This window comes from Alosa pseudoharengus, unplaced genomic scaffold, assembly GCF_046254945.1.
Source record: "Alosa pseudoharengus isolate Yale_2024_CS ecotype anadromous, Long Island Sound unplaced genomic scaffold, YU_APseudo_1.1 YU_APseudo_1.1_scf_3, whole genome shotgun sequence".
In the NCBI taxonomy this organism is placed as follows: Eukaryota; Metazoa; Chordata; class Actinopteri; order Clupeiformes; family Clupeidae; genus Alosa; species Alosa pseudoharengus.
Window position 1 is genome coordinate 24,341,300 of NW_027468718.1, and position 16,873 is coordinate 24,358,172.

At 41.9% G+C, this 16,873-nt stretch overlaps 1 protein-coding gene across 1 annotated transcript in view; it reads left to right on the forward strand.

Annotated features, from left to right (window-relative positions):
* LOC143099690 (glypican-6-like) overlaps positions 1–16,873 on the forward strand; it is a 54,671-nt gene that overhangs the window by 9,092 nt on the left and 28,706 nt on the right. The window contains exons 2-4 of the mRNA XM_076262616.1: positions 1,677–1,835; positions 8,791–9,182; positions 15,706–15,871. Of these exons, the coding sequence (XP_076118731.1) occupies positions 1,677–1,835; positions 8,791–9,182; positions 15,706–15,871 (717 nt within the window). The remainder of the gene's footprint in view (positions 1–1,676; positions 1,836–8,790; positions 9,183–15,705; positions 15,872–16,873) is intronic.

Here is a 16,873-nt window from a genome sequence, read left to right on the forward strand (position 1 = left end):
AATTTTATGTGATGCTTTGCACTATTGAGACCGCTGAGGCCGCCTGTCAGACGGTGGGTGTGCGACCGGGAGATCACCATGTGACGCACCTGACCAGCCACTGCAGTCAGACCCCTGACCCTCTGGGACGGCGAGGTGCTCTGCTGGCCACATCCTCAGGCCTGCACATGGCCACATGAAAGGGTCACACTCTCACCAGGTGGAGATAGGACCCTGACAGAGATGAATATGTTAGCTGCTGAACTGAGGTCAGCCACCATTACTTTTTTGACCAGATGGAGCTGACTTTTTTTCTGTTTCTGTTCCTAGAGAGGACATTCAATTCTGAGAGCCATTTGTATCTAGTAAACAAAATATGATCAAGCCAAGCTGAACCAAGCGGTATTATGTATATTGGTAGGTAATGCAGGAATGGAACTGTACACATTAAAAACAAATCTGTCAGCTCAATAACAGATGGAGGTTAGGATTTATGTTGGTGAGGATGCTCTGGGAGACAGAAGCTTGGGACTCTTTTGTATCATAATGGATCAGATTTAAGGCACCTCACATGTCACCTCAAGTATGATATGAACTGTAGGTGTATTCAGTGATTCATCTGAATGCATGTTGTGTTGTGTGGTGAGTTTGGTACAGCAAGCCAAGCTTTGTGCCCCTTTATCTTAATGACCCTTTGTCATAACAGTGTTGTTATGCTGATCCAGTCACACACAGAGAGAGCTACACTAGTCTACTAGTCAATCTACTATTTTGATTTTTGAACTTAATCTTCAAAGAAGTGTGTCCTACTGTGTTAATCACTGCGTATCATTGATAATAATGATACATCACTACTGACAATGGAAATGTAGCAGTTCTAAAGCATTTGTAGCTACACAGAGAGCAATAAGCAGACACAAAAGAAGTCCAGTTGCTCACCTGCAGGAGAGTAATAGCTGTAGATGCATTAGGTATAAAAGGGCCGATTGAAGGTAAAAGCAGCACATTTTCTATGTACTGTAAGAAGAACTATGCCTGAAAGAAATCAAGAGATGAACAAAAATGCACATATACACACAGACAGGTATGCGAGAGGTAATGGCTCTCAGAAAATTTTAATATGAACAAGCAGGACAGCCCTACAGGAAGCCTTTCCCAAGAGTTCCATCTTAAGCCTGGCTTTTCTGTAGAACACAGAGAATGGTGGCATTGATTGCCCTGAAAGCTTGTCCGATTTAGATTGATTGAATTTTCTGCAAGTGTGTGTATTTAGTTAATTTACTTTTGGGAGCTGAATGAGTGATTCAGATCTGTAGAATTACTTTTGCAATGTCAGTCATTCTGTGAAAGCCATCTCGGGAAAGCCATCTAGCTATATACAGAAACGGAATATTCATTTTAGCATGAAGAGTTATTGTTGTTTATCTCACAGTTAATTTTCTCTTGTATTTGCTTGAAGCACTATTGGAGATTCTTTGCATAAGGATCTCAGAAAACTAAATTCATGCCCACTCATTTTCCCTCTTAGTACAAAATGATCACTTGAGATGCTCCCTGAGGCATCTTACTGTAAGGCACTGACTAAGTAGTGTCTTTTTGAACAGCTGCCAGACGTAGCGGCTGAGACAAATGGTCTGCTTGTTGTCATTGAGTAGCACTAGAATAAATAGGGGTCATCCATTTTCTGTCATTTTCAGGTGAGCATCTGCGCGTGTGCTCCCAAGAGAAGACCTGCTGCTCGTCAGAGATGGAGGATGGTTTCAGCCAACAGAGCAAAATTGACTTTGAGAATGTGCTTGATGGAATTAGTGAAGACCTTCGGGCCACATTTGTGTCAAGACATAAAATGTTTGATGGTAAGATGCAAGTTTAATATATGCATTGTTTTCCATTCTAATGTATTTCACAAACTGGACTCGGGGTGAGCAGTTTGAGGTTACTCCATTAAATCCTTGAAGTGTGCCTGTTCTCCTATCCCAGTGAAGGACCAGGGCATGGTGCTGCAGTTAGAAGGAAAGGAGGAAGAGCTTCAGGGGGCAGTTACTTTGGGATGTATGTCAGGCTTCATTTGAACTTATAGAAATGCAACATTGAATTATTTCAGGACACATTTCAAGTTGAATGCTAACTAATAATCTGAACAGCCACCTCATCACTCAACACTTGCACCAAACACACAAACAGTCCTGCCCTTACCAGTTATATGGTGTGCAGGGCACAAAAAGTCCAAAATATGGTAGCACTTATCCTATAGCCCAGTATTATAAGCCAAAGTGCTAAGGTACTCTTGTTTTAAAACCAGAATGTTGAAAGCATCACCTTCATGACATTCTGTCAATAATGTATTTTACTCATTCTGGTTTAAAGAAATTATTTGCACCTAAATTATTTGTCCACCTGCATACTTTAGATGAGCATGTACTATATATATATGGCATATCCCACAGACATCTTCTGTCTAAACTCAGGTCATTTTTATGGTGCAAAATACAATAATCAAAGAGCCCTGTGAGAGATGCATTTAATCATCTGTGATACCGCTGAGAGGAATTACAGGTTAAATCAGAAATGTACAAAGACACATTTGGGAATGGCTATTGCTGTTTCACTGCTGGTATTGGTTAAGAATTGGTTGTAGTTGGTGTCTAACGTTACACTGACTCATAGCAAACACTACACCAGTCTGACAGTTATCAGTGGAATGAAACAGATCCATACCACCAGGTGCAATAATCTTATAGCCACTAAAAAGAATATTATGGACAAGTTGCTTTTGCACCAACACGTTTTGGCTGCAACTTAAGCGATGTTACACGGTTTCTAAGCTAAAACACATATAGCAAACATCATCCGCTAGCTGCCTGTGCTCTGACACTGTAAAAAACTGAACCATAAAAACATAACAAACTGTTCCAGCCAATCACTGACAAGATGTGCGTTTATGAAAGTTTCAATTGCATGGGAGGGAGGGGGAGGGAGTAGCGAGCTAGCTCTCTGTTTTGTTTGTAAATCAACAGAAGTGATGTTACCCAACATTGCCTACAGCACCTTTAATGTATATAGCAATGATGTTTATATTTGGAAATATGTCTGGTTACAGAAAGTCACACTGATCGTACTGGTTTGTCATTAGCTAGATGGTAACAGATAACATGTCATTTACCCAAAAATACAATGGGTCGACAAATCATTCTTTACCGAGTCTGGATTATATTACTTTATTTTTAGATTTTGTACTCATACTATGCACCATGTACTTTAAAATCCCATATTTATACAAAGTTGAATGTAAAGTTACTTTAAAAACAGCACAACTGCAGTCAGCATGCAACCAAAGTCAACAGAGATATCTTTATGGACTCAACACCCTGTTGCCCAAGGACATAGTCCTTTAGTTCTTTAGTTTTTTTTAAATGCATATGCCTTGAGATTAAAGTGTTGGGGCATGAATCCAATGCTTTCTTTCAAAGTCATCCTTTTCTTACTGGCTGTGTTTATATGTTCCTGCGTAAAATAAATGCTTTGAAATGAAGCGATAGGAGAACCCAAATATAGCATTGTTCAGTTAAGCCTGGAATTTCATTATAAAAAGTATGTATGCAAAGATGAGGAAATCGTTGGTTGCCCTTAGTTACCAGGCCATGCCGTCGGTGTGGAAAGGTGACTGGGATGTCAGTGTGGCTCAGATCTGGTCATAAGTGGGGTTTGTCCAGCACTTAAGCAAATGGCTGGAGGCCTCCCACACCTCAGGGGGAAGCGTGCCACTCTGCATAATTTACTGAGTGTCAGGGTGGATGCTGTGTGCAGGTTTTGACACATGTGCCATCAGGACCACAGCAGCCTGTTCTAGGGCAGCAGCCCAGGGATGATATTGCATGGCTCTGGACTTGAGTCAACTTATTCAAACTTTAGTCAATTACATTTTGTAAGTGGCACCGTAAAGTTTAAATTACTAGAGCCAGTGTATTAAGTACGCTGTGTGGTTTCATTACTGGACCTGGGTTTTGAAGATGAACGGAGGAGACTCTCTTAACATTCTATCTTTGGTCTCTTGAGTCTCTCCCTGGTAATTAACATCCTTGAATGATTCAGCGGCCACAGTGCGTGGAGAAGTAACTGCATGTGTCTCTAGGAAACGTGTATTCTAGGCATGGCTGTTGTTGTAGTGATATGGAGCTGTAGAGCAGAACAATGGTTATTCATTTAACCCCAATGTGATGGTTATAATACTCACCAATGCTTTTAAAGTAACAATGTTAGTAATTGTCATTTGTGTGGTACGGTGAACCTCATATCCATTATGCATATACCAGTAGGACCAAACTCTATGTGGGCTAGTCCAGTATTTTCTGCACCCAGCTCCAGAATGGCAGTGTTAATTGCATCATCCCTTGATGCTGTATTGATTTCTGTGTTCTTCCGTACGTATTCAGCCGGTATCTCCCACACAGTCAACAGCCCTTTTGTGTGCAGCTTGAGCTGTGATCCTTACTGTTTCTGACAGGCAGGCCCACGCATACCTGACTCCATTGTGCAAAGGCCAGCGCAACGACACCAAGACTACCTTTATTTTGGGGCCAGTTACATACTTCATCAGTAGCCAGTGAAGCCTTTGATATTTCTGTCCCTTGTGCTGTTGCTATAGCAGGTCTTGAGACCCGCGCTCCAGCTTGTGCTGCTGCTATAGCAGGTCTTGAGACCCGCGCTCCAGCTGGTGCTGCTGCTATAGCAGGTCTTGAGACCCGCGCTCCAGCTGGTGCTGCTGCTATAGCAGGTCTTGAGACCCGCGCTCCAGCTGGTGCTGTTGCTATAGCAGGTCTTGAGACCCGCGCTCCAGCTGGTGCTGTTGCTATAGCAGGTCTTGAGACCCGCGCTCCAGCTGGTGCTGCTGCTATAGCAGGTCTTGAGACCCGCGCTCCAGCTGGTGCTGCTGCTATAGCAGGTCTTGAGACCCGCGCTCCAGCTTGTGCTGCTGCTATAGCAGGTCTTGAGACCCGCGCTCCAGCTTGTGCTGCTGCTATAGCAGGTCTTGAGACCCGCGCTCCAGCTTGTGCTGCTGCTATAGCAGGTCTTGAGACCCGCGCTCCAGCTTGTGCTGCTGCTATAGCAGGTCTTGAGACCCGCGCTCCAGCTTGTGCTGCTGCTATAGCAGGTCTTGAGACCCGCGCTCCAGCTGGTGTGTGCTGTACCTCCATAGAGAGCCTCTGTGGCTCCAGGCACAGACCGAAAGATGAAGAGCACACTCCTGCCTCTCTATTCGCTCATTAGAGGAGCGTTTTTAATGATGCGCCGGTGCTTGACACCCCATTTAGCGAGGCGATTGCCTGATATGTGTTTAGTAAATCAGACAGATATTAGCCATATGCTCTGCTTGGGAACATTGCCATTGAAATGTCAAGTGCTTTGCTTTTTGCTCTGCTTCAGAACTGACACTTAAAATATTGTCTGGTACACAGACACAGTCAGACAGACACAAACACACAGAGAGAGAGAGAGAGAGAGAGAGAGAGAGAGAGAGAGAGAGTGAGTGAGTGAAAGAGACACAGACAGACACACACACACACACACACACACAGAGAGAGAGAGAGAGAGAGAGAGAGAGAGAGAGAGAGTTGTCATACAGACACAAACACATGTACACACACATGTGTGTACACAAAATATAATTCTTTGCCATGTTTGCCATGGTTGGATTTTACTGCTGCTGCTTTACGGCTGCCTCCTGCTCACTACCCAGATTATCAAGGCGCCTGACTCACGGGCCAGTGCTCGCTTTCCTCCAGCAAGGTAGATGGTGTACGCCTCGCGATAAAGAAGACCCTGATTGACAAGAGCTCCAGGACGCTTCCCCCTGACAGGCAAAGTGAGGGTTTCATGTGGAGGCATTAAAGATAGAAAAGGCAGCCATGCATGCCAAACACTGTGCCCTAAATCCTGAAGCGGTGAATTGCGCACTCGGGGAAGCAGACACACCTCTGCGGGCCGACTTTAATCCTACAGGATGGGGCCCGGCTCCTCTATGGCTGTGAACAATATGGACAACGCAGGCAAGAGGCTTAGCATGAGGGTGATCCCACTGTACTGTAAGCTGGCTGTCTAAGTACACAGTATGCTAGCTATGAACAGAGAGCGGTGACTCAGTAGCAAAGGCAACTGAAACACTCTGAAACAGAGTGGGTTATCACCAGTAATGGGATCTTGATGCACTGGTGCTGGTCCTAGACTCTGCTGTAAGTTCATCATCTGAGGTTGAGAAAGTGAACATTTGGAGAGTGAGTCGGTGTCACTTAGCCTATATTTCTTTCTATGCTAGTGTACGGAGGCAGAATGAGCTAGCGTGCTAGTTGCCCGTGTAAATCCTCACTTCTAACCGTTGAATTGGAAGTTTGGGGTTTTAGCTCAGTGGTTAGAGCGTTCGTCTTCCATACCGGTGTGTGTCAAGGTGGCGGGTTCGAGGCCCGCGAGCGGCGAACAAACCGACCTTGTGACACTAGTTGGTCAAAAGTGAAAGAAATTGATAACGGTATCACCATCTGCACGTGCCTTTGCAATACTGTATACATCGTGCCATGACCCGTGAATCTGTTTTAGCATTTTGAATTAAAAATGCACAGGATAAAAATGTGAAAAGGAGGAAAACTGTCTTTGCATTCAAAGAGAGAAAGATTCCCTTTGAGGTTTGTATGTGAGAAACAGAAGCATAGACCCTGTCTATATTCAATGTTATATAAATAATGTATCAAGTAGAATTCCATATGGCCACACAGCCTAGCACTTTCATTAAAACGTTTTTCCCTAATGCAGTCAGGTGAAAGATGAAGAATAGAGGTGGAAAGTCACATGCATATTGTATTGGAGTCATTGTATGGCTGTGAGTGTTACATTTAGAATAATTGATAAGAATTATTCTGTTCTAGATATTAAATACTTAGATTAAATAGTTATAATTGAATAGTTATAATAGTTACAACATTATTTTTAATGTATTTGATGATTTATCAATTAACGTTAAGTTGATGAAGTCTGATTAACACAACTCTGAATCCCCTCCTGTTCAAGGTGTGTATGTTGAATCAGTCCTCTTAGTCGAGCAGTCACTCTGCTGAAGTGTTATTTGTCTTGAAAATATGCACTGAACAGTGAAGGCTGTGGACAGTGGGGCATCTCAAGGTAACCGCCTTGAGAACCTCAATGCGTGAACTTTTGACCAAAAGTGTTTGTTATGTCCAATGTGCACTCCCATGCTTTGATTGTGGATCCCAATATCTGGGAGGGAGGCTGCCTCGTATTAAATGTTCAGCAGCGTGACTCACTGCTGGTCAGATCTCAGGAGACGTGTCTGTAATTAACTGCAGCCTGCGGGGCCCTACTTCACACTCATTCACTTCACCATATTCACACACAGTAGGACCTCGCCACCATCACTGCGCTCCTCTGTTTATTTTCATATACCCTTTTCAAGGTTACCATAAGAAATTAGAGTCTTTGACAGCTGAAAATTAAAATCAGACTCTCCTCTAACCCTTGCTTTTCTCCAGTTGAATCTGATAATACCTCATGTTTCTAGTTGGCTTACAATATAACTGGAGTCCTTTTCATTGGCTTTTGTGTGTTTGTCAAACTGATTAATTCCTATCACTGTAGGCTACATTGTGAAGATTCCTAGCACTTTACATTGTGAAGATTTCAGCCAGCCAGGATGGTGAATAGAGATATTTTGTGCAACATCTGTTGCTCCTGCCTTTTTAGGTCTTGTGGGGAATTTCCACTGAAAAGGCCTATGTAGGCACTCTGCAGTAAGAACTCGTTGACCTGTCACCCCTTAAAGCTTATGCACTCACACACACACCAAAAAATACCCTAAGCTTCTGGACAGTTAGAAACCAACACATAAACATATTTACGAAGTGTCCCAATAATAAAAGAGAAAATATGACCAAAGTTAGAGAAGTGTCCTAAAGGTAAAAAGAAGAAATATGACCAATGATAGGGAAGTACCTGAAAGAACATATTGATCAGAACTGATGGCAGGGAAGTACCAAGAACCCAAGCCTGTTAAAACATGGAACTAGGCACACATTATTTTTTCATGCAAACTGGTAAAACAAATTCCACCAATATAATTAATTGATTCCTTGATTAGGATCCTGATTAGTTCGTCAACATGTCAATCACCTGTCAAAGGGGACAACCCTGATTTCTGATTGGACATATAGGAAAAAGGAAGCCCCTGAACCCGCTTCTAGCATAATAGACGGAGCACCATAGCTCAGACTTCAGATCGTGCGCACCTTCTCATGGGGAACTGGTTATCTGCAGATACCTTGATTATCTGCAGATTACCTTGAGTTTACTGCTTAGTGGTACTTACTTTGTCATACTTTGTCCATTGTCAGTACTTGTGAATTAAACTTTGTGGTCAACGGCAGCTCTCTTCAGTTTCAACGTGTCTTCTTGGATCAGGTTTTTCCAGAGTGCTATTGGTGCTTATTCAGAGTGTTAATTGGTGACTTATTGGATTATTACTGTGGATTTCCACAACAATCTATAAAGTATTACACACTTACTTTATTTAAAGTTTTAAAATATCAGATAGTAAATCTCAATGAGGGTCAAGAACACAACATGTAGAATGCACCAGCATAGATGATTCTAAAACACAAACCATTTTAATTTATTTACCCATTAGTGTTTCTTCTGTTTGCAGAACTTTCTGTGAATGTTGGTGATGTGTGGCCTAAATAATTTTGCATGTTCCAATGACCGCACAAGCACTGTGACATTCATAAATGTTTACCCTTCTGACCACAGAGTTCTTCCTGGAGCTTTTGGACAACACAGAGAGGTCTCTGAATGAGATGTTTGTGAGGACATATGGCAAACCCTACATGCAGAACGCAGAGGTCTTCCAGACCTTGTTTGCGGAGCTGAAGCGATACTACAAGGGTGGCAACGTCAACCTGGAGGAAATGCTCAACGACTTTTGGACACGATTGTTGGAGCGCATGTTTAAACTTCTCAACTCCCAGTATGTGATCACCGAGGACTATCTGGAATGTATCAACAAGTACACGGACCAGCTCAAGCCCTTTGGAGATGTGCCCAAGAAACTGAAATCTCAGGTTACAAGGGCTTTCATCGCAGCACGCACATTCGTCCAGGGCCTCACCGTCGGGCGTGAGGTAGCCAACAGGGTATCTAAGGTAGGTCATGATGATATCTATATTTGTTAAGATTGACATGTTAAATCTTCTTCTATGTCCAAATAAACCGGAACAATGAAACAAACCACGCAAGAAGAAATATGCAAATCATACATTTAGTCCTAGGGCCATTAAAATGTGGTATAAGCAGGCCTGGATTAGCACCATGTGGTGCCCCAGAGTGACCACACCTCAAGTGCCCTCTTTGCACCTATACTACATAAAGTGTGCACATGTACAGTATGGAAAATACTGCAGCCAGGAAGGCCACAGATTAGTGTACACTTATTAACATCCTGATTCTGTGCACATCCTATGAAATAATATGGGAAAACCATAGATGTACATAGGTCTACAGTGTATAGGGTCATTCCACGTCAATTCAACCAGGGCCCACGCACTTAGGTCTCAAAAAATTCTGAAAATATTACCTATGTGTGTACCTATGTTACCCAGGAGACATACTGTAAAATTACTTTTATGTAAGATACTTTCCAAGATACAGCCAGTTTTACGGGTGGAAGGGGGTGTCGATTTTGTTCGGCCTCTTTTTTTGTCAAAGTTCACAAGCCCATAGCGCAAGAACTAAACCATGTAGGAGGCTCATTTGCATGCTGGTACATAAATTGGAATAGTATATAGCAAAATCGTCATGTTTGGTCTGGATGATCCTGCATGGTCATAGCTGTCCCTCAAAGTTGATCAACATTTTTTATTACAGTTCCACCTATGGTTGTATAGAGCAACCTGATGTAACTCTATACAAAACATATTGATCTCAATGGTGCATTTTGCCCATGATCATGGTGGAAAGTAAAAAAGAAAGATTTGCATAACACAAGTCAAATTGGTGTTTAAAAAGAAGGGATCATGGAGAATAAATAAATTTAAAAAAATCTTTGTATCTTCCCACAAGGTGTTTGGGTGCTCTGAAAATGAGAACCAAAATGATTTTTCAGACTTGTGAGGTCTGCTGTTCAGACCCTGAAGGAATTTATTTTCTGTTCATTGCTTTTTGTGAGAGTGTTTCTACTTATCTCACTAAGGAAAATAAATCAAGAGCCTATGTTGAGTACAAATATGTCTTCTGAAGGCCTAAACAGAGCCCAGCCAAAAACTCCAATAACATTTTCAGCTTTGAGGGACAGCTATGACCATGCAGGATCATCCAGACCAAACGTGATGATTTTGCTACATACTATTCCTATTTATGTACCAGCATGCAACATTTGAGCGTCCTCATGGTTTAGTGGTTAGGTGGCTTGTGAACTCTGACAAAAAAAATAGGCTGAACAAAATCGACCCCCCCCCCCCCCTGTAAAACTGGCTGTATCTTGGAAAGTATTAATCTTACATAAGTCATTTTACAGTGTGTCACCTGGGTAACATAGGTACACCTGGTATTTTTTTCAGAATTGTTTGAGACCTACAGTAAGTGTGTGGGCCTTGGTTGAATTGACGTGGAATGACCTATAGTATATAAAATGCCAAAATTCAACAGTTTAAGTTTACTAACAATCAACAGGCACCGTTGGCATCATTTTTGTTCATTTTTCCCATTTTTTTTTGTTCGTTTTGTCCCCTTGTTAAAAACTCTACCCAGTAGTGTACATGCACAATCCTACCTGTCACTAGCCTATTGTGTTGTCTGCCTTTTCTTTTATGACGAGGACAGCCCAGATACTAATGTCCTGCATATCATAGAGTTAGAGTTAGAGTTGGAGCGTTATTGAGTTACAGTAGTTAGTTATCACCCTCTCCAGAGTACCTTATGTGTTTTCCTTTCAACTTTCCTGTAGACCTTTTTCTTTGAATGTGTCGGGTATGATAAATTAGTGGTACTGCATCATTGTGGATCTAAATAATTGACAGAGGAAATAGGACAGATATTTGAAATGGTTAGTCGTTGTCTAAACCGTTTTGGTGCTGCACATTGGCTGATGTCTCCAGGCCCCATCCTGATGACAAATAATCCAGCCTTTTTGGTAAAAGCTGCACATCATCTTGTCACTATATAGAGATTTGATATGATTGTGAGGATTTTTTTAGTTTCCTCGTAACATATGCCTTCACTCCTGGGAGGGCCAGATTCGCTTGCTGAAAAACATGCCTCATTTTCAGTGTGTGCAAACGTACTGAAGGTCACACGTCTGAATTCAGCCTGTCGTGTGGCCTCCCAAAAGGGAAGGGGAAAAGGAGGTTCTGTTTTTTTTCTGTGCTTGCCTCTTCCAGCTGACTCACCACCTGCCTAGGGACCACAACACTGGCATAGATCTTAATCTCTGTGTTGTGGTAACATCAGTTCATCTGCTATATTTTCTATGGAGGAGTCCGGCGGCATTCTCAGAGCACCAGACCTAAGACGACCATTGAGCTAAATGATTTTGTGTCAGCTCTCCTATAATGTGCCCACTGAAGCAATAGATCTGAGATTGCTATTACTTCACCGGAGAGCTATTCTGTTTGATGCCAGTTCAACTAGCTGAATACAGTGAGCTGTTCCCAGTCTTATAAAATCACAGCGGCAGTAATGGGCATGTGCTGAGTAAGATAAAAGGGATGGCTCAGATATTGCCCTCTTGAACTAGATGGAATTTTCAATGAGCTTGGTTATTCTCTTTCATCGTGCTTGAAGTTAATTTAAATTTTTGGATATAATGTACTTTTGTTAATTAATGGAGATAATCAACAACCCTATGCAGAATTTAAATGATTTTTATGACCTCTGTGTATGATATGTGCAAAAGACAAACAGGAAAGCAAAAATAGACAATGTATTTGTCAGATGTTTAATTTTGGAAATGCATACAGGAAATGGGAAATCAGACCTAAATAGGCCATCATACATTATGAATGACATTTCTGAAGGATGAATGTGTTGATAGTGTTCCAAGAAGAGTATTGGGACTTACACTTATAGTGAGGCTTCACCGGGCACTAACTGAAGCGTTCTGTTCACGTAGTGTCTGCCGCAACATTTAGCTTCCACTATAATCAGTAGTACTGGCTACACCAGTTGTGATAGCGACGCGTATTCGAAAAAATTACACGAGTTTTCTAAAACTATTTTTACGCTACAAGACCAGAGTGCTTCATTTGGCCACCTGGTGTAGCCTCCCTGTTAGAAGCCACCGCATGGCGTGTTTCCAAAACTAAGATTTGTGGTCTCCTCAGTTTGAGATTGAATTGAACACATGATTGGGATTGTTTGGAATTGGTGAACCAGACACATGATTGGGATTGTTTGGGATTGGTGAACCAGACCGATGGTAGGTATGGTGAGCAGAGACAGGAGGCTGGTGCCCTGGAGATCCCAGAGTCTGGCAGCTTCACTGACCTCATGACAATCATTATCACAGGGCTGCTATTAGGCCTGCTTTACTTAGACAGGCTTCAGTTCCTCATTCCAGAAAGGACAAGGGCTCCATTCTAATAATAGAAACTCATTTGGTAAGACCAATGGCATGTAATTACATTACCTGCACTTCAAGTGGTCCCAGATGCAAAGCCAGAGCCCCACTGTTCAATCGATGATAATTGTTAAAGAAAAGGGAAGGAGGCAACATGGCATCATCTTGAGCATCCATCAGCACTAAAATACTTTTAATAGTACCTCTACTTTTAGATTTAAGAGTGACTCAGTTAAACGCAATGTCAACTGTGGTTGTTCAAAATGTAGTTGAAATGCAGTTTGTCTGCACCCACGCTGAAGCTTTGGCTTAATTCTCACCTCTCCTGTTGCTAAGGTAGCCAGCCATATTGCTTTGTTGTGCACTACTTAATCTCATACAGATCACATCGCAATCATGGTTGTTAGATTTGTATAATAAATAAAATATAGTAATAATACAAATGACAGAATTACATATCTGCATTGCCACCCTGACAAACTTTCAGTTCACTTGTGTAGGTGTCAACTCTGACCGTCAGTGGGATATAATCCACAGTGTTCTGCACACCATTGTACAAAGAGGCTACAATGCGGGCGTCATTTGAAGTTAGAGGGATGCACACATCTGTCAGGACACGTTTATTTGATCCTTTCTTCAAAACTGTCTCAGAGGAGCCGGCTGATGCAGTTGTCTGCTCCCACTGAGCGGAGGCACACTTGTGGGCTTGGGGAGGCAGACATTAAAGGGACCGAGCGACCACCAGACATGCAAACTTGCTGCAGAGATGGCCCTTTATTGGGCATCCTTTCTGGTGGAGTGCATCTGAAAATTCCACAGAACCTTTATTTTGTCTTCTGCAACCCTGTTGTATAGTATGTGCTTTGAAGTTCATCCATAATATTATTCTACAATGTGAAAATATATCAAAGCAGGCTAGGTAAATATGGGATAACATTTTCACTCTCCAACATTTGAGGCATTGGAAGGATGATATTCTAGTGTAAAATATATAAGATAATCAGTTGTTCTATTCAGATCTGAAAGACACTAAATGTCTAGCTCATGCCATTTGCCCATGTTCCTGACTGCTAGTAATTGTGTGTAAACCTCATTTTTATAAACACAAACATTTTCATGTTTGCCATTAGCTGGTCGCTAGGTATACATGGAAAAATAAGATGGTGTTATTCACTGCCTGAAAAACAGAGCTGATCTTTTGAAAATGAGCATAACTTGAACATAACTTTGAACATAACTGATTTGTACCCTACTGTCATAAATACATATGACAAGACAGTAGTTGGGAAGTTTCAGTTTCAACCCGAGAGTCTCCCAAATCCAGAATAACCTGAGAGTCTCCCAAATCCAGAAAAAATGAGAGTTAAAGCAACACCAAAGAACTTTTCATCTGTCGCACGCACTATTTGTTTATCGAGCACCGGCTTTGCAAATAACAATGTCCACAGACAAGGTAGAATAAGTTGCATGTTTTTATGAAAGTACGATGTATTGCGACATCAGATGCCAGTCAAATTTGTAGTTTCTCATGTCTCATTCCATCGAACTACAGATCCGCTACCCGATGCAGCAAACTTACATAGTGCGGTAATAGCCGATAGAGGGCCGCGAAGCGAATGCAGAAAGTGCCGTTCACCCTGTTACGAGTTGATGAACCACTGAAACGATTTTGGAAACATTATTTTAAGGTACAAAAAACTCTTTGGTGTTGCTTTAATAATTCTCTAAAGTTATTCTCTAAAACTGCATGTAAATGTGTCTAAGTCTTTGCTTTGCTTATTGCCTGTTTTACGAACAGTTGATGTACTGTTTGGGGTCACTGGAGTTGCCATTCTGTGTGTGTGTGTGTTCCCGTCTGCTGTGCTGCCACAGTCTGCTCTAACCGTCTGGCCTGTTGGAGACTCTCACAGTACTCTGCTTGTCGTGGGTTTTGGCGCTGTTGGTTTGTACACCTGTGACTCATGATGATATGATAAAATCCCACCTGTAGGTTGTGGTTAATCTTGCTTGGTTGTGAAAGTGTGCAGACACGAGTTGCTATTTTCGCCAGTGGTCACAGTGTTTGCACAGGCCTGTCAGCATTTCTATCTGAATGCCAACATGTAGAAAATGCATGTCTTTGCAGCTCATTGTACAAGTTGAAACAAAGCGTTCTCTGTTGTTGGTAGTTAAAGCATCCTCATATTTAAAATATTCATAAATATATATGAAGAAGAAGCTGCTTTTTAAAGTTATGGTATGCATTTTAGCAGCCCAAGATATATTTAGATGGAAATTGAAAAAATATCTCCTCTAAAAATTCCAGTTGTAAACAATATCACTCAATTCAGCAACTTTATGTTCTCAATTTTATATCTGACTGACCATTTGCCATAAAACACCAGACAGCCTTCACTATAAATGGCCAGCACCCATCATTACTGTTTATGCCTCTTACCAGTAGAGAAGACTATGTTCTTTTTAGCATGCACATGCTTGTATTATAAACTCATCCACTGATGACCATCGGTATTCAGACCTCAGGCTGTGTGTCTGTCTATGAAGGTAGGAACCCCCAGCATTGGGATGGTTACTCCAATGGAGAAGTCCATTACAGATTACCAGTTAAGGCACCAACACCACACTTTCCAACTGATTTTTAGCTGACAACCATTTGATAAACAATGGATTTTATTGAGTGACGCCGACAAAAAAAGAACTGAATGGTAATCTACACGGCAGCAGCAAAAGGGTTTCGGTGGTGATGTGCAGGGTTGTATTGAAAACAATGGACTCTGATGTCATTGAAGTTGTAAGGTCGAGTGCACCACACTCCGACTCACTGTCTGTTCCTGTGTGTGGAGGCCTTTATTTCAACCAAAATTTGACATCTCACATTGTTTATCACCTTAAAGTCCTGTCTTAGAAGATAAATAGGTGATGACAGTCAAATTAAAAGAGTGTTTTGTGTTTTCAGGCATGTTAATTGTGAGACATTATGCTGCTTTACTCCAAAGAAAACTAATTTGATTGCTAACTAGGAAACCTACAGTATATTGACTTGTTTATTGATCATGTAACATTTGTTGACATTCTGATTCATCACTGACACATGCCCTGATCTTCTGTCATAGGTTAGCATGTCCCCGGCTTGCCTAAGAGCGCTCACCAAAATATTCTACTGTCCTTATTGCCAAGGCGTGCCATCAGCCAAGCCCTGCAAGAACTATTGTCTGAATGTGATGAAGGGCTGCCTCGCCAACCAGGCCGATCTGGACCCCGAGTGGAATCAGTACATCGGTAAGATGATTCTTAAGATTCTTATGAGACTATTTCTCTTGCCCATGGTTAAACAGAAAAACTTCCAATAGTTTGGATAAAAGTTTTTCAACGTGTGGTGTAGCCAGCGCTTCTGATGAAAGATGTTTTTGAAAGGCTTCTGGCTCCTGCTGAGATGGATTGGGAATTGGGGATCATTGGGGTCTCTCAGATAGCAATTCAATGGGAGTGAGGGTGGTTCAAAGGCAAAGCCTGATAGGAATCTATCATGACATTTATTTCTTGCGTGTAATACGTTATTCAGAAATGCACTGTGTTTAGAAATGTCAGGGCTGCAGAGAGGGGAGTGGAGAAAGGGGCGTGCTGGAGAGAGTGCTTGCGAGCCGAGCCGAGCTCCACTCCGGAGTCTTGTGACAAGCGCCTCGTCTGAGAGAACAGAGGCCTGAGGAAACGAGGCCACTCGTCTCCAGACAGTGGTGGGATGTCAAAACAGCACACGTCCCGTGTTCAAAGTCAGATGCTTTTCACTCCGCCTACAACGCTGCTCAACTGAATGAGTGACAGATACATTATTGGACCTTTGTGTGTGCAGTTGGGGGCCCAGCACGAGGCAGGAGAGCATGGAGTTTATTGTGGGGTGATATAAAGAATCAAATCATATGTTAGGGTGGCTTCTGACACTCACTGGCACACAGACTAAATGTTTTTCTGATATGTTAGAAGTGCATGTGGTGTCAGAGATCCATTCACCCTTACAGTAGATTCCCGTTATTGAATTGTATTTTACTGTCTTGCTTTCATGCCACTATACATCATGAAAAAAAATATCTGTTAATTTTTCATGCTATTAGCTGTCCTCATAATTCTTAATAATCAGTCTTATTATAGAGGTTTTTGTAAATGTAGACAGCTTCCACCACCATCAGTAACCTCTTTAACAGAGAGTTCATTCTAATAGAAACAAAATGTCATTTTCATACTATTGTGCTCTGACATTTCACATTCATAAAATCTTTAAAGATT